General features: G+C 44.7%; 2 protein-coding genes across 2 annotated transcripts; one reads left to right on the forward strand and one right to left on the reverse strand.

The window, feature by feature from the left end:
* Nucleotides 1-2,204: 2,204 nt before the first annotated feature.
* Nucleotides 2,205-4,799, forward strand: LOC119355891 (vacuolar-processing enzyme beta-isozyme 1-like). Its single transcript, XM_037622774.1, has 8 exons — nt 2,205-2,471; nt 2,603-2,767; nt 2,878-3,034; nt 3,127-3,212; nt 3,343-3,542; nt 3,672-3,930; nt 4,043-4,249; nt 4,358-4,799. The coding sequence occupies exons 1-8, from the start codon at nt 2,238-2,240 to the stop codon at nt 4,538-4,540; spliced, it is 1,491 nt and encodes a 496-aa protein (XP_037478671.1). The 5' UTR covers nt 2,205-2,237; the 3' UTR covers nt 4,541-4,799.
* Nucleotides 4,800-5,138: 339 nt separating this feature from the next.
* LOC119355892 (bifunctional adenosine 5'-phosphosulfate phosphorylase/adenylylsulfatase HINT4-like) lies at nt 5,139-7,430 on the reverse strand. Its single transcript, XM_037622775.1, has 6 exons — nt 7,156-7,430; nt 7,016-7,062; nt 5,871-5,947; nt 5,698-5,764; nt 5,513-5,590; nt 5,139-5,401 (listed from the first exon to the last, which is right to left on the reverse strand). Exons 1-6 carry the CDS (start codon nt 7,282-7,284, stop codon nt 5,299-5,301), a joined length of 501 nt encoding a protein of 166 aa, XP_037478672.1. The 5' UTR covers nt 7,285-7,430; the 3' UTR covers nt 5,139-5,298.
* Nucleotides 7,431-18,524: the final 11,094 nt, after the last annotated feature.

The raw sequence follows: 18,524 nt of genomic DNA on the forward strand, positions 1-18,524 counted from the left end.
TGGGCCAGGTGGGCTTGGCCCAGTTTGGCCATGGGGGGGGGTTCCTCCCGCTCCTTTTTGGTTTTATTTTTCTTTTCTTATTTTTCCTTTTCTGTTTTAATTTATTTAAAATACCCAGACACTTTACAAAAATGTGTGCACCCCACCATAATTATCTTTGTAATATTTGATAACCCCCGAACGTTTTAGTTTTAATTTTTGAAAACTTTTGTTGTTTGCCTATGTTTTAAATTTGAATTTGAATCGGGTTTGAATCAACGAGAGTTTAATTACAGTAACGGAGGTGACGTGGCATCATTAGCTTGGGATTACTGTAGCGTGATTATCCGGGCGTCACAGCCGTGACGAGGCGAGGGGCCAAACCATGAAGTTTCTGAGTTTTAGACTGCACGTAAGTCATTCAAGAGATTTTTTTAGCAAATACTTTGACGCTTGTCTACGTATTTCTGTTATGTGAAGTGATGATTAACTTTCTCTCATTATGTACGACTCTTGCAGGCTGCCTGGCAGGAGATATGTTGATTGCTTGAAGCATTGCTTGAATAAGGACTCAAGAAATCAGGTGTTTTCTTTCTTTTTTTGTTACAAGAATGTTGCCTAAAATGCATTTATCCGGTTGTAAGGAGAAAAACAACATGTAGATCAGTTAATTGAAACTCAAAAAGGGTGGTCTGCATAAATTCATTTTAACAAATGTCACTACTGAGAAGAGTTAGATGTTCATAATTTCGACAAATGCTACTGCTGAGATTCCTGAGGAGTTATATGCTCATAGTGTTAGAGGATAACAACATTTTTTGGAGGAGAAAATAACAACATATAATATAATCATGGAAGTAAAAAATTTCTCTACTATAGCCATTGGGCCCATTTTGCAGGGCTCGCACAAGGGCCTCCAGAATATTATGGCCGGCCCTGCTCCCACCTCGAAGCAACATTTGGGTTCGTCACGTGAAGCACCACCTGCGCAAGATCCGGCAAAGCGGTCTGAACAGAGCACACGATGTCCACCCGACGAGACGTGTAGCACCCCCAAGACGGAAGGGAGTGGGAGCAATGGAGAAGGGTGGCGAACGAGACAACCCATAATACGACCTTCGGTGGCAATGGGCGGGGCATCGTCGCCTTTATGCTACCACACGACTTCATCCCTCCTAGTTCTCAGAAATATTCAGCTTGCTTCACATTTGAGACAACATTGATTCACCAGATTCGAAGAAGTGTACTAGCAATAGTGCGCATGACGGCAGTATCACACCAATTGACATCCAGCAACGATTTTCTCTTCATCAATGCTCCTTTGATTGCATCACGGAACCAAAAGTATTCTTAGCAAGGGATATGAGTAGAAGGAAAAGTTTCTCTAACTTTGTAGTTAAAAGAATGATCTGGAAAAGGTGCCTTATAAAACAAATTGCGAACGAATCGTAAAAGAAATCCTTGGAGTATATAATTTAATCATAAGAAAACTAACACAGGAAAATTTCCTCAAATGTCCGATATTTCTATTAAAAAACTTAATGTACATTTTGGTTTATTATTTAGTAATAATCATTTTGGTTTACTTGCATTTTTCAGTTGCTAGTGATAAGGATCTGGACTAAGCTGAGTCCTTCACGTTTTCAGCTGCAGCGCAGAAGCGCATACGCTGTCCCTCTCAGGTCGTCGCGCATTCTATTTTCTCCTAAAAAAAAGTCGGTTCCCATCGTGCGCTTGCGTGAGTTTTTTGCTTCCCGGCTTTCGCCACCGGAACAGGCACACTGTCCGGTAGCCGTTTTTTGCAGGAAGCTGGGAGGAGGCAGCACCGTGGGAAGGTCACCGGCGAGGCGTCCGTACCTCTCCTTTCCCCTTCCGTGCGATGGATGGAGCTGGGAGGCTGCGCAAACCACGGAGCTGTGTCGCCGGCTAATTCATGGCGCTAACCGCCACCGCCGGCGCCGAGTGCGACCGTCGTGCTTGGCCACGGCCTAAATCACGGCACTTTAGCAAGTTTAGGCGGGCATTTCGAAGCCAAAAATGGGAAACTGTGCACGCCAGTACGCCACGCAAACCCCACTACGGATACGGAGGCGCTGCGCCTGCGCGCCTGCCCGAGCGAGAACTGCCAGGCGACGATCACACTTCACTCCCTCCCTGCACGCCGCCGCCGCGGCTATAAAATGCGGCGCCATCCCCCACAGGAACGATCACACTTCACTCTCTGCCTTCTCTTCCTCTCTAGGCTCTAGCACACGCACATGATGAACTCGAGGGTGGCGATGGCCGCGTGGTGGGTTTGTGGACTCCTCCCGCTTCTGCTGCTGGCGGTGGCCGCGGATGGGGACTCGGAGCCGCTGATCCGGCTGCCGACGGAGAACGGGCATGCCCCTGCCCCTGCGCCTGGCCCTGCCGCGTCAGCGCCGGAGGAAGGGGTGACGAAGTGGGCCGTGCTCGTTGCGGGCTCCTCCGGCTACGAGAACTACCGGCACCAGGTGAGACGAGGGTCCTCACTAAGACACTAATGCAGCTCGTATATCATTCATTCACTATATGAAAATTCTGATAGCGTGTGCTTGCTCAACGATTATTTGTGGTGCTGTTGATGCACGACGACGACGTACAGGCCGATGTATGTCACGCGTACCAGATCCTGAAGAAGGGAGGACTCAAGGATGAGAACATTGTGGTTTTTATGTACGACGATATCGCCAACAGCCCTGAAAACCCAAGGCGTGGGGTCGTCATCAACCATCCTAAAGGCAAAGATGTTTACCATGGTGTTCCCAAGGTATTATTAATATTACCTTTAATTCAAACAAGAGTGTTGCTTTGATGTAAAGAATGCATAGCGTTGTATACCTAGTTTCCTACAATGACTGATGATCATCTTTATTACAGGATTACACCGGTGAGCACGTCACTGCTAAAAACTTGTATGCGGTTCTCTTGGGGAACAAAACTGCGGTCACCGGAGGGAGTAGGAAGGTGATAAACAGCAAACCGAATGATCACATCTTCATCTACTACACGGATCATGGGGGTGCTGGTTCACTTGGTACATGCATATATACTCCCACATAAACCTTGTACTTCAGCTGATTTGTTTTCTAGTACAAACTTAGCTAAACTTATCAAGTTTTTATGTAGGTATGCCCAACGTGCCGTTTGTTTATGCTGGCGACTTCATCAAAGTGTTACGGCAAAAGCATGCTTCCAAAAGCTATTCGAAAATGGTATGCATCCTTTCTTTCCCTTTTCCCCTTAATAAAGATTATTGTTTTGAGATCTCTATTGTTTTTGAATCTGAAACAGCATGTATGCTTTGAGTCTCATCTCTAATGAGAACTACCACAATTTTGGCAGATCATATATGTTGAAGCGTGTGAGAGTGGCAGCATCTTTGAGGGTTTAATGCCACAAGATCACAATATTTATGTTACAACAGCAGCAAATGCGGAAGAAAGTAGCTGGGCAGCATACTGCCCTGGGATGGAAGTACCACCTCCTTCTGAATACAAGACCTGTTTAGGTGACGCATACAGTGTGTCTTGGATGGAAGACAGGTACGTAATAAGCAGCAGCTGTAATACATGTACTACATTACTTCAAGTTTGTATCTGTTATCTAGGAGTACAATCATGAGGTTCGCTTTCTATTCTGAATCATCGGATCGGATCCTGCTTAACTTGCAGTGAAACGCACAATCTGAAGAAGGAAAGCATCAAGCAGCAGTACGAGGTGGTTAAAGCGAGAACGGCACCCCCAAACGAGTCCAGTATTGGCTCTCATGTCATGGAGTATGGTGACAAGACATTCAAGGGTGACATGCTTTTCCTCTATCAAGGTTTCGATCCTGCAAAGTCATACTCCAGTTATTTCAGGCAGCGTTTGCCCAGCCTCAAGGGTGCAATCAATCAAAGAGATGCCGACATTCTTTTCATGTGGAAGAAGGTAAAGTTCCAGTTATTTCAGCTTAAGCTCGTATTTCTTGTCAATTTTTGTGGCCCGTGCTTTGTTTTTCCAAATTTGTCTGCTAACTAATGATGTATCTTCTCGCTTTCAGTATGAGCAGTTAAATGGTGGATCAGAGGAGAAGCAGAGGGCTCTCACGGAGATCAAAGAAACTGTGCTACACAGGAAGCATCTCGACAGCAGTATCGATTTCATCGGGAAGCTTGTCTTTGGATTCGAAAAGGGTCCTTCAGTGCTTGACGCTGCTAGAGGCTCTGGCCAGCCATTGGTCGACGATTGGGATTGTCTGAAGACGATGGTGAGTGCAACATTTCCATATTTAAAATAACATAAATATGCAACACCCTGGACTCTTTCTGCTTCCGGTTGAACTTACTCTGTAGTCTGTACTGATGCCAACTGCCAGGTGCGAATTTTCGAGTCTCAGTGCGGATCACTCACTCAGTATGGCATGAAGCACATGAGGGCGTTCGCCAACATATGCAACAATGGCGTCTCCGAGGCCGAGATGAAGGAGGCAAGCATCAGCGCTTGCGACGATTACGACATGGGGAAGTGGAGCCCGCTGGTTCGAGGGCACAGCGCCTGATCCGCTGCACTGCAGTACATGGGAGCTGTACGCCTGTACCAAATGCTCCAGAGGTTCCTAGCTAGACCTCATATATGGTGTACATACAAACATACATAATACATTGGTATACGTACAAGAAAACACCCAACAATGGCGCCCCATGTGGTGTTGGGTTAATCAGTAGTTTATGATCGTGCTCGTGCCTTTGTAAATCAAATTTTACTGCAATCAATTGAAAGGCAATGATTATTATGTAGCAAAAGTGTGTGAATGTCTTTGCATGACAGTGTCATCTATTTTTTGTGAGAATGGTTGACAGTGCCATCTGATTAGGTAATAATGAACAGGTGGGCCATTATTAGTGGGCCAAAATTGATGACCCCTCTGATTTGGTAGTGATCCTCCTACAGAAGCCCTACCAAGATCACTTCGTAAGCTATCGCTGCTAACAAGATGAGAATACAATGTTTGCGAATCTTCTTCGGACCATGCTAGTGTAGATCTGTAAGTTGTGCAGCACTGCTGCTCCCCATATTCAAGTTTCCAGTACATGACCAATGAATGAAAGGAAATCTAAAAAAGAGTGGTTGGAGTTGAACTTCCATGGATTTCAGGATGAAGATATGAAGTATAGCATTTCAGACAAAGTCTTTCGAATTTATAGCGATCCAAGAATAGTAATAGGGATACAAACCACATACAAATGATATTACAAGCAAAAAAGTAGAAGAACGTTAATAATCAGGAATAGCCAGTACCAGTCTTAAATACTTTTATTAACTGTACACTTCTGTTTCTGGTTTTATTTTTTCCAATACCTTCTCAGCATCAATAAAGCCCCCTAAGGGACCCAATGGTGTATATTTTACTTGCCTCCAACTGTTAAGATGAAGAGTATGAATAATTTGAGATGAGCGCAAAAAGAAATTTATATGGGAAAACATGCCATATTTAAATAAACAAGGGCATGATATTAATTAACTTCAGTACCTGGGTATAAATGGCAGTGCCAGGCAGTGAAGATGGAGGTGATCAATACTATTAAATGGTGGCTGATGAAAACCAAATCTACAAGTAATAACAGAAAAGTATAATTGTTAACAACATATGATACTGCTTTCAAGCTGATCTACACCATGCCAGAACAAATGTATTTCTTTTGTTTTTAGCAATACCTATGTTCCTCAGATTTGGGAGCATCTCGACTGAGTAAATCTTTTCCCACCTTCACCATGTGACTAACTGCAAAGGAGAAAAATGTTATAGTTCACCAAGCATCCATGGTTGAACAAAATGACATGTAGTAGCAAGCCAGTGTTACATGAAGCAAGAAGCTATGAGCACACACCTAACTGGTGATCTTCGTTGGTTCTTTGGAGATTTTTTACAGTTGGTATATGCTCGATGGGTATGACAAGATAGTGCCTGCAAACGTTGCACAACAAGAATACTCGAACACAGATCTTCAAGATAAAAGAAATGGTATGCACAAGCTGATCATAAATGATGGATCTTGTGGTGGTCAATAGAAGAACTGAACTCATATTGCTGCTAAGAGTAAAATCAAGGGATAAGCACTCTGGCATATCAAGGGCTTATCAAAGAGGCAGACAGCAAAAAGAGCTCAACATCGCCTGTTATCCCTTTCACTGAGTAAATGTAAAACGTGTTTGACATGTTTGATACTCCCTCCGTCCCAGAATAAGTGTCTCAACTTTGTACTAACTCTAGTACAAGGTTGTACTAAGCTTGAGACACTTATTTTGGGACGGAGGGAATAGATGTTATTAACCACCACACACATATTAATTACAGCAACTAACTGATCATGAAATGTAAACTATGCCATATTTTTTATAGTTGTACAAATTTAATCAGAGAACTGCAATTGTACATGTATACCATATGTCATCTATATTACTACCTTGCATGAGATTAAAATAAACACAACGCTAACGCTACTCAAGAAGTGAATGATAACTTGCTAGGAAAGGCGGTGTTTCGGATAGGTGTCCAGACAAATATTGGTCTCAATGAACAATAACCTGTGCATAGGCACATATCAGCACACACTAGGTTCTCAGCTGATTGACAAGAGCAGTCAAAAAATTGCTCTGGCAGTGAGTAGCAAACATTGAAAGGAAACACCGATTACGTGACATGATAAACAGCAACTGTGTGACCTGATAAACACTAACTACACGACAGTTTCTTAACACAATCAGAATATAAAGAAAACATTATTTACACACACTTAGATAGCAAACAAATCAAGCAGCTCCAACTATAAGAGTATAAGACTACAAGAGTACCAGCTTGCACTAGCAGGACAGATGAAGAACTAAATCTAAACACCAATTCTCGTGATGCTCGCCAATTGTTCGACGAAATGAACAAGAGCACTACTACCTCGATGAGGCGTGCTAATGCCACATCTAGACCAAGGACAGCGACACGGCGCTGAAAGAACAGACTACAACGGCCAGCAAGTACCTGAACGCGGACGGATTGATGTCCTGGAACGCGACGACCTTGTCATCCTGCGCACAACAGCAAAAGGTCGAACATTTAGCAAGCAAATCGACAGGTGGCGGAGTTCAGATCGGAGAAGGTAAGGGGACGGTGTACGGAACGGAGTAGAGGAGAGCGGCGGTGGAAGCGGGGGCGCGGCGGGCGATGTCGCAGAAGACGCACCAGTCCGCCATCGGCGTCCGTCCTGCCCTCTTCGCAGCGGAGCCGCGGAAGCAGAACGACTTCTTCATGGCCCCCCTTCCACCGGTTGGGGGATGGGTAGGTGGGAGGGCGACGCGGAATTGACCGATTCAGCGACGCGCCGGGACGCGGCGGCCGCGCTCGCGGTTGCTTGCCGCCGTCGTCGAAGTCGTCGGCAGCGTGATTCCACGGCGCGGCCGACGCGACTGGTGGTTCTGGGCGAGGCCCAGTGTGGCAGCTCGTCGATTGGGTTGGGCTCTTAGAGTAAAGCTGGAAGCCCAACTACTAGTAGTGCACTGTAATTTCACCTTTCTTTCTGTTTGATATAAAAAAAGCTTTCTTTCTGTTTTTATTTTAAAGAGCAGATGCTCTCAATTAATCAAACACCAGCATTATGACGACTAATTCACCACCAGAGCCCTGGGCCAGATGGGTTTCCTACACATTTTTTTCAGCGTCACTAGAATATTTGTGGAGCAAGGTTACTACGGCGATTCTTCGCCGGTAGCTATCAACCATACATATATTGTGCTCATTCTCAAAGTGGCTAGGCCGAAGGAGGCGTGCTAGTTTCGTTCAATTACTTTGTGCAATATTACTTACACAATCGCCTCTAAAGATCTCTCCAACAAGCTGAAGGTGGTTTTGTCCGATATCATACCTGTTGAACAGTTGGTTTTGTTCCTCGAGGATCATAACTTATATATTGTAGCAGCTTATGAGTGTATCCATTTTCTGAAGAGAAATAAGGCCAAGTGCGATAAGTTTTGTTCCCACATATGGTCCAATGTAAGCCCGAGTTAGGGAGAGGATGACGAATCTAAACTATATATACAACCATAACAATATAGAACATGTGAACATGCTTCGAATGAGAAGAATTTATTTTCCCAAGATTGTGAACATGCTCCCTCTGTGTCTTCTGGTCTTTCCTCGAAGCTTATAGGATCTCTTATATTACAGAAAAATCACCGTAAATTTTCATCGTCTTTGCACTTTAGTAGGTATTGTCTTAGGGCATATGCAAAGCAAGCCCTCAAAAGGAACACTGCGACATGTCCGGGGTGTGTCCACGGACAGGATAGGAAAGGTAGCCATCAAACACGATCCTCAAAAATTTTCATGCATGCGTGTGTTGTGTGTGTGGTGTGCGGCTGGGAGAAGAAAGTAAGGTGCCGTGCGGTTGCTTTTTGGTTAGACATGCACATGTCCGGACGCCCACAGAACGTTTTCAAGTTTACAGCCAGCATACCAGAATTCAAACATACAAATTGGTTCGAGGATATTTAAGGGACCATGTTGGATGAAAAATAATAATCCGAACACTTATGTCCAAACATATACGGACAGCCCGCTTTGGAGATTTCGCTAAGAGTCGACTTCCCCGTGTAGCTTCTGTTAATGTAAGTTAAGGGAAAACTCTTTTATACGATGAAGAAAATCCTACTGACCAAATGAAGAAGATACGCAAAAGAGAATCACTGGTGAAGGGGAATTCCTTACGGTCATGTCCGATCGTATTCGTAGGTGACAAACCGAACGCTCAGTTGACAGGCAGAGAAACTTATCCGTAGCAAGGTCCATTCTCCTGTCGCGGGAGTTTGCCACAACGAGCCACGAACCGAGCGGTCGACTCGACAGGAAGCGTCGGCTGGCGCGTGGCCCGACTGGTCCGGTCCACATTGGCTCAACTACACGGGAGAAACAGAGCCGTGCGGTCGGTCGAGACTCGTGTTTTTTACCGATCGGGGCCGGAACTTTCCGTGTCACGCTTGCTTTTTTGCTCCGTCGCGTCTCCGACGATCCCGTGGACAGATGGGATCGATCGCCGCGCCGCGCGCCCGGTCACGTAGTACTCCTCAAGTTTGCACGACCCACAAGTGACACATACTGTACTACTCCCTCCGTTTCATAATATAACAATATTTTTAACTCTACTAGTGTAAAAACGTTCTTATATTTTAGGACATAGAGAATATGTGATAAGCAATTCAAATGAATAAAAAAGTTTGCACGGCCCACCGGTCGCCATCCGACCGGCCGGTTGATGCAGCTAACGTGGAGAAAAACGGAGCCGCACGGCCGCACCGTGCATGACCTTGCGGTCCACAATTATCCAAGAACGATCCTAATCTCTCTTCAGAGACACACACGAGCATTCCCTATCGCGATCGAATCGATAGTGCTGCGGTGCAAAGGAGCACGTGCTGGATCCGGCAGCATGCACGCGGACGTTCCGGTAGCTCTGCTCGCCGCCGGCGAGAAGGTTTACGCACGATCGGCCGTCATCAGGTCCCTGTCGGCGTATTAAACCACCGCTCAAGGCGCTTGGATCGGAGGCTCTCCACGTACGTACCGTATCCGACTGGCCTCCCGATCATTCGGCTGTGCGGCTAGATCGACCGATCGGCGAGCTGTTTTTCTGTTTCACGATCCAGACAGCCTCGCAGTCTGAATATCCAGATCGTCGCGTGCAACAACTCACTTGCTTCAGTTTACCGCGTCCTTTTCGGTTTTCCTGTTGGCGATTAATTGCAGGGCATTTAGTCTGCATGGGTTGTTCAAACGGGCACGTAATGCCTCGGTTTGCTTCCGGGAGAAGCGCCATATTAGGTTATGTTTGTGTGCTCGAATTAGCATCTCCGTAGTACTCCCTATAAGTAATGGTCTAAATGCTCTTATATTTCTTTACGGAAGGAATACTTACCAGCTTGCTCTCCCCGCACAGAAAACAAGAAAGAAAGAAAGAAAGAAAAAACTTACGGTTGATCAAAGTTGGCTATGTCAACAGCAACATCACACAACAGGCCTTCAGCAAAAAGAAAGGCAACATGTACGTAGACTTTAACAGGTGGTAAAAAGTTGTAAACATTTGCTAACCATCAAGCACCTGAAGTCTGCTCGCACCTATCAATTCCACCGAGGGCGAAAACGATGGCAACGTGATGAGCACATTAAGGAGCGCCGACTCCGGCGAGACCGAGTCAGGACCTCGCCGGAGATGAGGATGACGCAGCGAGCGGCAACAAGATGCGAAGTACCAGAAGGAGGCGAGAAAGCAGGTTTACTGATGCGGATTAGCCGGAGAAGAATGGGAGGGCGGCGTGGTGGTTGCGGATGGATACGACAACAAGCGGCCTGGCCCATGATGGATCAGATAGTGGGCGGAAGAGAGGTTGAAGCAGAGCGATGTCCAAGATCACGGCTGTTGGTTGAAGATTTAACGGTCCACAATTATTACTGACACAAAGAAAAAAAAAGAATTCAGACACCTGACTAATAGGTGCCACCTGGCTGTTGGTAGAAGCCCCCGTCTTCAAATTCGATTGTTTGTTTTATTGCTTGCTTATTAAGACTGGGTTTAAATGCAACTTCCCGCAGTTTTCTCCCCTCATCCTAGGCGGTTAGGACAAAAAATTTCCTCCAGACTTCACTGGCGAGCTTGTGCATTCGCCTCCCCTATGCCCGCCGCTCTGGCGGCTGGTGACAGAGAGGAGAATCCCGGTGCCTCCACTCTGGTTAGTAGTTCAGATTAGGGTTTTTTAGTCTTTGCAGGTGTGGCGCCTGGGCGGATGGCGGCTTCTTCTTCGAGTTTCTTTTCTGTGCTTCGATCCTCCTCGAGTATATCCATTTAAACGTACTCGATGGAGCTCCGGCGTAGATTCTTGCCACCACCTTGGGACAAGGTTAGGGTTTTCGTCGTGTGACGAGATTTTGGTGTCAAATACTTCAGATCTATACAAGGATTCAATGGGGACGAACACGGCTCCAGGGCGCTAGTCCTTAGGGGCACATGTAAGAAGACCTATGTCTATCATCGACAAGATCAAGCCGACTCAGGTAGGGGAGCGGCGACAGCGGCACGCCGACAGCTCGTTCTGGCGGCAATAGTAGTCGTTTAGTGATCTCAGAATCTCGATGTAATTTTTATTATATTTGAAATGCTTTATACTTTCGATGAACTTTTATAAGAGATCCGATCATTTAAAAAATAAATGCAACCCCCACAAAAAATATAGTTTTAAATTCAGTTTTGCTAAAGCACATCTAGATGTGCCATAAGTATTACACATCCAAGTTCTATGCCAATGATTTTACATGAAGATTTTTGCAACCATTTTCGGACACTCTTTTTTCTTTTTCTTTCTATTTTGATTGAGTCATTTAGATGTGCAATAAGTAAAGCATATCTACATGTGCCCTGGATACACCCTTTCCTTTGTGCTTGCTTTTTTGCTACCCAAAGTTGTTGCTTGGTCACTTTTTTTGGAGAACTTTTTTAGAACTCTCTTTTGTTTTGTTGGATTGGAAGAGTCACGACACAAAACTGGTCGATCAGCGTCTCAGTATTGATAAAAATCCTAGCAGAAATTTCCCCTACAGTTCCCAGTCAAAAAAAAAAATCCTAGCAGAAAGTCTCGTACTTATTAAATGCGAACAGCTATCAAACGATCCTCTCAAGGAAAAAAAACATCTATCAAACAGTGCGCCAGTTGTTGCCAGAAAATGATAGTGAATTATTTTTGTAACTTGTCAAACATAGCTTGCTTCCTTCTATATCTCATCGTGTACACCACGTGGGAATACAAAACAGTTTTGCTAAAGCATATCTAGATGTGCCATAAGTATTGCACATCTAAGTCATATGTCATTGATCTTACATTGAGATTCGTGTGAATATTTTCTTTCTCTTTTTTCTTTTTCTCTTTATGCTTGATTCACTCACTTAGATATGCAATAACTAGAGCACATCTAGATGTGCCCTAGACACACCCAATACAAAATTACATTACATGATGAACAGCTGAACTATTCCTAGTCTTAGATAACTCAATCAATGAACTAACACATCCAACAAGGCAACAATGAGTGTTGAATATACGAACAAATTACTACGTGATTTAATCAGAATAAACAGTAAATAAATCATGATGACAATAGCAGATATTAAACTAATCATACGACTAGCATAGTAGATGAATAGATCGAATCTAAGGCACAAACTAGAATAGGAATTCTAGCACGATCTCAAACAGACATGACATAATTACGTACGGCGCAGCGGGAGCAGAACCGCCAGCGTTGATGTTGTCGCCCATGCCGTCGATGAAGAGCTTCCTGAGGTTGGGGAAGAAGTGGTCATTCGGGAAGTAGTTGCTGCCAGCATTCGCACGAGTGTGCTCCCCAAAAACCTGATTGCGGGGTTTCGGAGGCCTGCTGTCACTTCTCGCGGTGCATGCCGGAAGGAGGGATGAAGTAGACTTGTGTGGCGGTTAGGGTGGACGTCTGCCTGTTTATATAGTTCGGGTCGGGTAGGTCGTGGGAGTAAACCCACGTCCAAGTCGGTAACAGCCCAACGATCCAAAAGAATCGAACACCGCTGAGTAATTAATGCGTTCGTTAATTATTAATTAACGAACCATTAATTTTTCTCAAGCAGCAAAAATATAGACAACGTGCATAGCTTTGTCCTCGGCTCGGCTCATTCCTGAAACCCGACGCAACGCATCGTGACGAGGCGTGGCCTGGCAAGAGGAGGAGGAGCACACTTATATGTCTCCTCTTCTCATACTCATACAAGTGTTAGAAGAGCTCACCTTATAAGATGGTGGTACTCCTACTCAACTAACAATGTGGGATTAAACATTAGTCGCACTCACACCACACAGAGCCATGCATGAATGGGCCATGAGAATTTTCAAATTTTAGTTGGACTTTGAGCCAAAAGCCTACTAGCAAATTCCAACAATGAGTATCAAGGAGATACCCTGCAAAAAAAGAGAGTATCGATGGAATGTGTCTATAAAGTGTAGAACACCGGTTGCCACACGATGCAATAAACCACATATAGCATGCTCCATAGCTGCACCACTCGCATGGAGGAAAGCCCTAGCAGCTGGCGAGTTTAGACTTTAGTTACATTCACCATTGGCACAGTTTGGCACCTTAAGAGGAACCATGGATTAATGTTTTGGAGAATCCTTTCTATGTTAGATTTTTATGTCTTTGTCAACGAACTCATGATGACAACATCGTATGGTATGAGTCACATGACCGTATTATTATCCTAAGTGCAGTTGCCATGACTGATGTAGTCACCCATCGACAAGGGGAGCTTGTGATATTGGTCCCTGTGATCGTCGGCTCTTAATCCAATGAATTGTTGCATGGGGATTTAACATGCCGCAATTGAAAGTGCACGTAGTCCCCATGTGTTGTTTTGGTAATTGATGACAATCCTAATGGACTAGTGTTTGCATTGAGTTATACATTTGATGGAAAGTCCCATTAGCAATGCATGAAGAATATTGGATGAATTGAAGGATGTAATCCATCAATACAAACATATGCATTGTGACTTGATAATGAATGACAATTCCTATGAAGAAGCAAAGGCATCAAGAGACATGAAAGTTTGTTCCATGGGTAATGCAATAAGAAGATTGAATGATTTCGAAATGAATGCCCTCTACATTCATCGAGATTGAGATCAATGACTGAATCACGATAGATCAAGTTCTCGAGGGAATGATTAAAGAGAAGAATTCCCATATGGCTTGAAAATTAGAAGCATGATGCTCTCATATGTTGATTCATGTATGATTATGTCTTGAAGCAAGTAATTCAAGTGAAGAATTCATTGTACCTCTTAAGAGTTCAATATGGCCTTCAAGTCATCAAGATTAATCATGGAGCAAAGATAAATGTGACCTAGATGAAGATCGAAGATTGAATTCAAATATGGTCAACACACAAGCACAAATAATGTACTACATGGGTTTTTGTGGTATGGTACGGAATGGTCAATTACATTATGTGTACTAACTCATACTATGTGTTTTTCTATATCTATGTGGGTTAGGTGACTCTCATGGGCTTGCATCAAGATGAAGATTCCTATTATCCATGAGAGGATGACATCAAGTAATGGCGATCATGCTTAACAAGGGAAAGTCAAGATAAGCATCCTGAAGTATTACATGCTTGAAGCTTGTGGATGATCACATGATGGACATACGAAGATGGGATACAATTAAGTTCTCCCCGCATGGCTTATGGGGGAGCTATTTGAAGTCTTCATCAAATGATATGATCAAGCTTATGCTTCCATTTTCAGCCAAGAATAAATGTCAACATTAAGCTCAAGTGGAATGCTCTAGTCAAAGGGATTAGTTCATTTGGTTGTAGTTGCATTGATCAACGACCATCACAAAAGGTATATACCCAAGAATGAATTCCTAGGAGCAATCTAGTGTAGCCCTTTTATGTTTCTTGAGTTATAGGGATCCCGTACTATTAAGAGTGTATCAAAGGGGTTCGTGATAGATTTGCTCAAGTCAACATCTTCTATACACAATTCCACTCCTACCATACATTCCAAAGTAAAATCCCAAGCCAAAAAGGGTTCCACAAATTCTATGCTCAAACCTTTGCATTGACTCCATCATCCATTTTGTTTGATATTAGTTAGTCATCTATGTGAGGACCTGGAGCTTTTCAATAGCTAGAAAACAAGCCCAAGATCATCAAAATTGGAGTTCGTATGAAAAAGTTATGCATATTTTACTTTCGGTATGCTGGCTGTTTTTTGTGGGGACGGAAGTTCCGGGGGCTGGAAGTTCCAAGCTAAACCGAAAGTTTCCATACATCTGGTCGAAGGGAGCCCGAAAGTTCCGGGCCTTCCGGAGGTTCTGGGGGCCAGAAGTTCCAGGCATACCCAGAAGTTCCGGGCTGTATTTTTCTGAGCAGAACAGGCAGATTTGGTGGGGCACTATATAAGGAACCCTTCTTCCCCAACGCGGTAGTGCTTTTGGATATGAGATTTCCCCATTCTTTTGAGCTCTATCCTCCTCCCCAAGCCTCAAAACTCCAATCCATTTTGGGGAAAACTATTCCATGGATCTAGGGTTCATTTGTTGACCTCCTCCATTTTTCCTCTCCTCTCCCATCCCTCCATAGCATTAGTTGCTTTTGGTGGGATTTGAGAGAGAGGGATTTGAGACTTCTTGTGCTAAACCCCAAAGATATTTGTCAGAGTTCTGAAGGAAATATGCCCTAGAGGCAATAATAAAGTTTTTATTTTATATTTCCTTATATTAAGAAATGTTTATTATTCATGCTAGAATTGTATCGGCCGGAAACCTTGATACATGTGTGAATACATAGGCAAAACACTGTGTCCCTAGTGAGCCTCTACCTGACTAGCTCGTTGGTCAAATATGGTTAAGGATTCCTAACCATGGACATGAGTTGTCATTTGATAACGGATCACTCATTAGGAGAATGATGTGATGGACATGACCCATTCGTTAGCTTAGCATATTGATCGTTCAGTTTTATTGCTATTGCTTTCTTCATGTCAAATACATATTCCTTCGACTATGAGATTATGCAACTCCCGGATATCGGAGGAATACCTTGTGTGCTATCAAACATCACAATGTAACTGGGTGATTATAAAGATGCTCTAGAGGTATCTCTGAAGGAGTTTGTTGGGTTGGCATAGATCGGGATTGGGATTTGTCACTCCGAATATCGGAGAGGTATCTCTGGGCCTTCTCGGTAATGCACATCAATATAAGCCTTGCAAGCAATGTGACTAAATGAGTTAGTTACGGGATGATGTATTATGGAACGAGTAAAGAGACTTGCCGGTAACGAGATTGAACTAGGTATGAAGATACCGATGATCGAATCTCGGGCAAGTAACATACCGATGACAAAGGGAATAACGTATGTTGTCATTAGGTACGACCGATAAAGATCTTCGTAGTATATGTGGGAACCAATATGTGTTGGGGAACGTAGCAGAAATTCAAAATTTTCTACGCATCACCAAGATCAATCTATGGAGTAATCTAGCAACGAGGGGAAGGAGAGTGCATTTACATACCCTTGTAGATCGCTAAGCGGAAGCGTTCAAGTGAACGGGTTGATGGAGTCGTACTCGTCGTGATCCAAATCACCGATGATCCTAGTGCCGAACGGACGGCACCTCCGTGTTCAACACACGTACAGCCCGGTGACGTCTCCTACGCCTTGATCCAGCAAGGGGAGAAGGAGAGGTTGGGGAAGACTCCATCCAGCAGCAGCACGACGGCGTGGTGGTGGTGGAGGAGCGCGGGACTCCAGCAGGGCTTCGCCAAGCACTACGAGAGACGAGGAGGGAGAGGGGTAGGGCTGCGCCAACAGGGAGAGCAAATCGTGTGTTGGGCAGCCCCCATACCTCAAGTATATATAGGGGGAGGGGAAGGGTTGCGCCCCCACCTAGGGTTCCCTCCCTAGGGGTGGCGGCAGCCCCTAGATCCCATCTGGGAGGCGGCCACAAGGGGGAGAGGGGGAGGCGCACCTAGGGTGGGCCTTAGGGCCCATCTGCCCTAGGGTTTGCCCCCTTCCCCTCTTGGAGGCACCTTGGGCCTTGGTGGGAGGCGCCCCAGCCCACCTAGGGGCTGGTCCCTTCCCACTATTGCCCCATGTAGTCCTCCGGGGCTGGTGGCCCCACCTGGTGGACCCCCGGACCCCTCCGGTGGTCCCGGTACACTACCGGTGATGCCCGGAACACTTCCGGTGGCCAAAACCATACTTCCTATATATCAATCTTTACCTCCGGACCATTCCGGAACTCCTCGTGACGTCCGGGATCTCATCCGGGACTCCGAACAACATTCGGTAACCGCGTACATACTTTCCCTATAACCCTAGCGTCATCGAACCTTAAGTGTGTAGACCCTACGGGTTCGGAACCATGCAGACATGACCGAGATAACTCTCCGGTCAATAACCAATAGCGGGATCTGGATACCCATGTTGGCTCCCACATGTTCCACGATGATCTCATCGGATGAACCACCGATGTCAAGGACTTAATCAATCCCGTATACAATTCCCTTTGTCTAGCGGTACGATACTTGCCCGAGATTCGATCGTCGGTATCCCGATACCTTGTTCAATCTCGTTACTGGCAAGTCTCTTTACTCGTTCCGTAACACATCATCCCGTGATCAAATCCTTGGTCACATTGTGCACATTATGATGATGTCCTACCGAGTGGGCCCAGAGATACCTCTCCGTTTACACGGAGTGACAAATCCCAGTCTCGATTCATGCCAACCCAACAGACACTTTCGGAGATACCTGTAGTGTACCTTTATAGCCACCCAGTTACGTTGTGACGTTTGGCACACCCAAAGCACTCCTACGGTATCCGGGAGTTGCACAATCTCATGGTCTAAGGAAATGATACTTGACATTAGAAAAGCTTTAGCATACGAACTACATGATCTTGTGCTAGGCTTAGGATTGGGTCTTGTCCATCACATCATTCTCCTAATGATGTGATCCCGTTATCAACGACATCCAATGTCCATGGTCAGGAAACCGTAACCATCTATTGATCAACGAGCTAGTCAACTAGAGGCTTACTAGGGACATGGTGTTGTCTATGTATGCACACATGTATCTGAGTTTCCTATCAATACAATTCTAACATGGATAATAAATGATTATCATGAACAAGGAAATATAATAATAACCAATTTATTATTGCTTCTAGGGCATATTTCCAACAGTCTCCCACTTGCACTAGAGTCAATAATCCAGTTCACATCGATATGTGATTAACACTCAAGGTCACATCCCCATGTGACTAACACCCAAAGAGTTCTGGGTTTGATCATGTTATGCTTGTGAGAGAGGTTTCAGTCAACGGGTCTGCAACATTCAGATCCGTATGTACTTCGCAAATTTCTATGTCATCTTGTAGATGCAACTACTATGCTACATTTGGAGCCATTTCAAATAACTGTTCTACTTGGAGATATTCTAAATTGTTGCTCCATTATACGTATCCGGTATCTCTACTCAGAGCTATCCGGATAGGTGTTAAGCTTGCATCAACGTAACTCTTTACGTCGAACTCTTTATCACCTCCATAACTGAGAAACATATCCTTATTCCTCTAAGGATAATTTAGACCGCTATCTGGTGATCTACTCCTAGATTACCTTTGTACCCTCTTGCCAGATATGTGGCAAGGCACACATCAGGTGCGGTACTCAGCATGGCATACCGTATAGAGCCTATGACAAAAGCATAGGGGACGACCTTCGTCCCTCCTCTTTCTTCTGCCGTGGTCGAGCTTTAAGTCTTAACTTCATACCTTACAACTCAGGAAAGAACTCCTTCTTTGACTGATCCATCTTGAACACCTTCAAGATCATGTCAAGGTATGTGCTCATTTGAAAGTACCATTAAGCGTTTTGATCTATCCTTATAGATCTTGATGCTCAAT

Source organism: Triticum dicoccoides, chromosome 2A (assembly GCF_002162155.2).
Source record: "Triticum dicoccoides isolate Atlit2015 ecotype Zavitan chromosome 2A, WEW_v2.0, whole genome shotgun sequence".
NCBI classification, from domain to species: domain Eukaryota; kingdom Viridiplantae; phylum Streptophyta; class Magnoliopsida; order Poales; family Poaceae; genus Triticum; species Triticum dicoccoides.

Coding starts and splice junctions, on each gene's coding strand:
- LOC119355891 (XM_037622774.1), top strand. CDS start 2,238: ATGATGAACTCGAGGGTGGCGATGGCCGCGTGGTGGGTTTGTGGACTC. Junction 2,472..2,602: donor ACGAGAACTACCGGCACCAG/GTGAGACGAGGG, acceptor GACGACGTACAG/GCCGATGTATGTCACGCGTA. Junction 3,213..3,342: donor CCAAAAGCTATTCGAAAATG/GTATGCATCCTT, acceptor CAATTTTGGCAG/ATCATATATGTTGAAGCGTG.
- LOC119355892 (XM_037622775.1), bottom strand. CDS start 7,284: ATGAAGAAGTCGTTCTGCTTCCGCGGCTCCGCTGCGAAGAGGGCAGGA. Junction 7,063..7,155: donor CCGCCGCTCTCCTCTACTCC/GTTCCGTACACC, acceptor TGTTGTGCGCAG/GATGACAAGGTCGTCGCGTT. Junction 5,591..5,697: donor CCCAAATCTGAGGAACATAG/GTATTGCTAAAA, acceptor TATTACTTGTAG/ATTTGGTTTTCATCAGCCAC.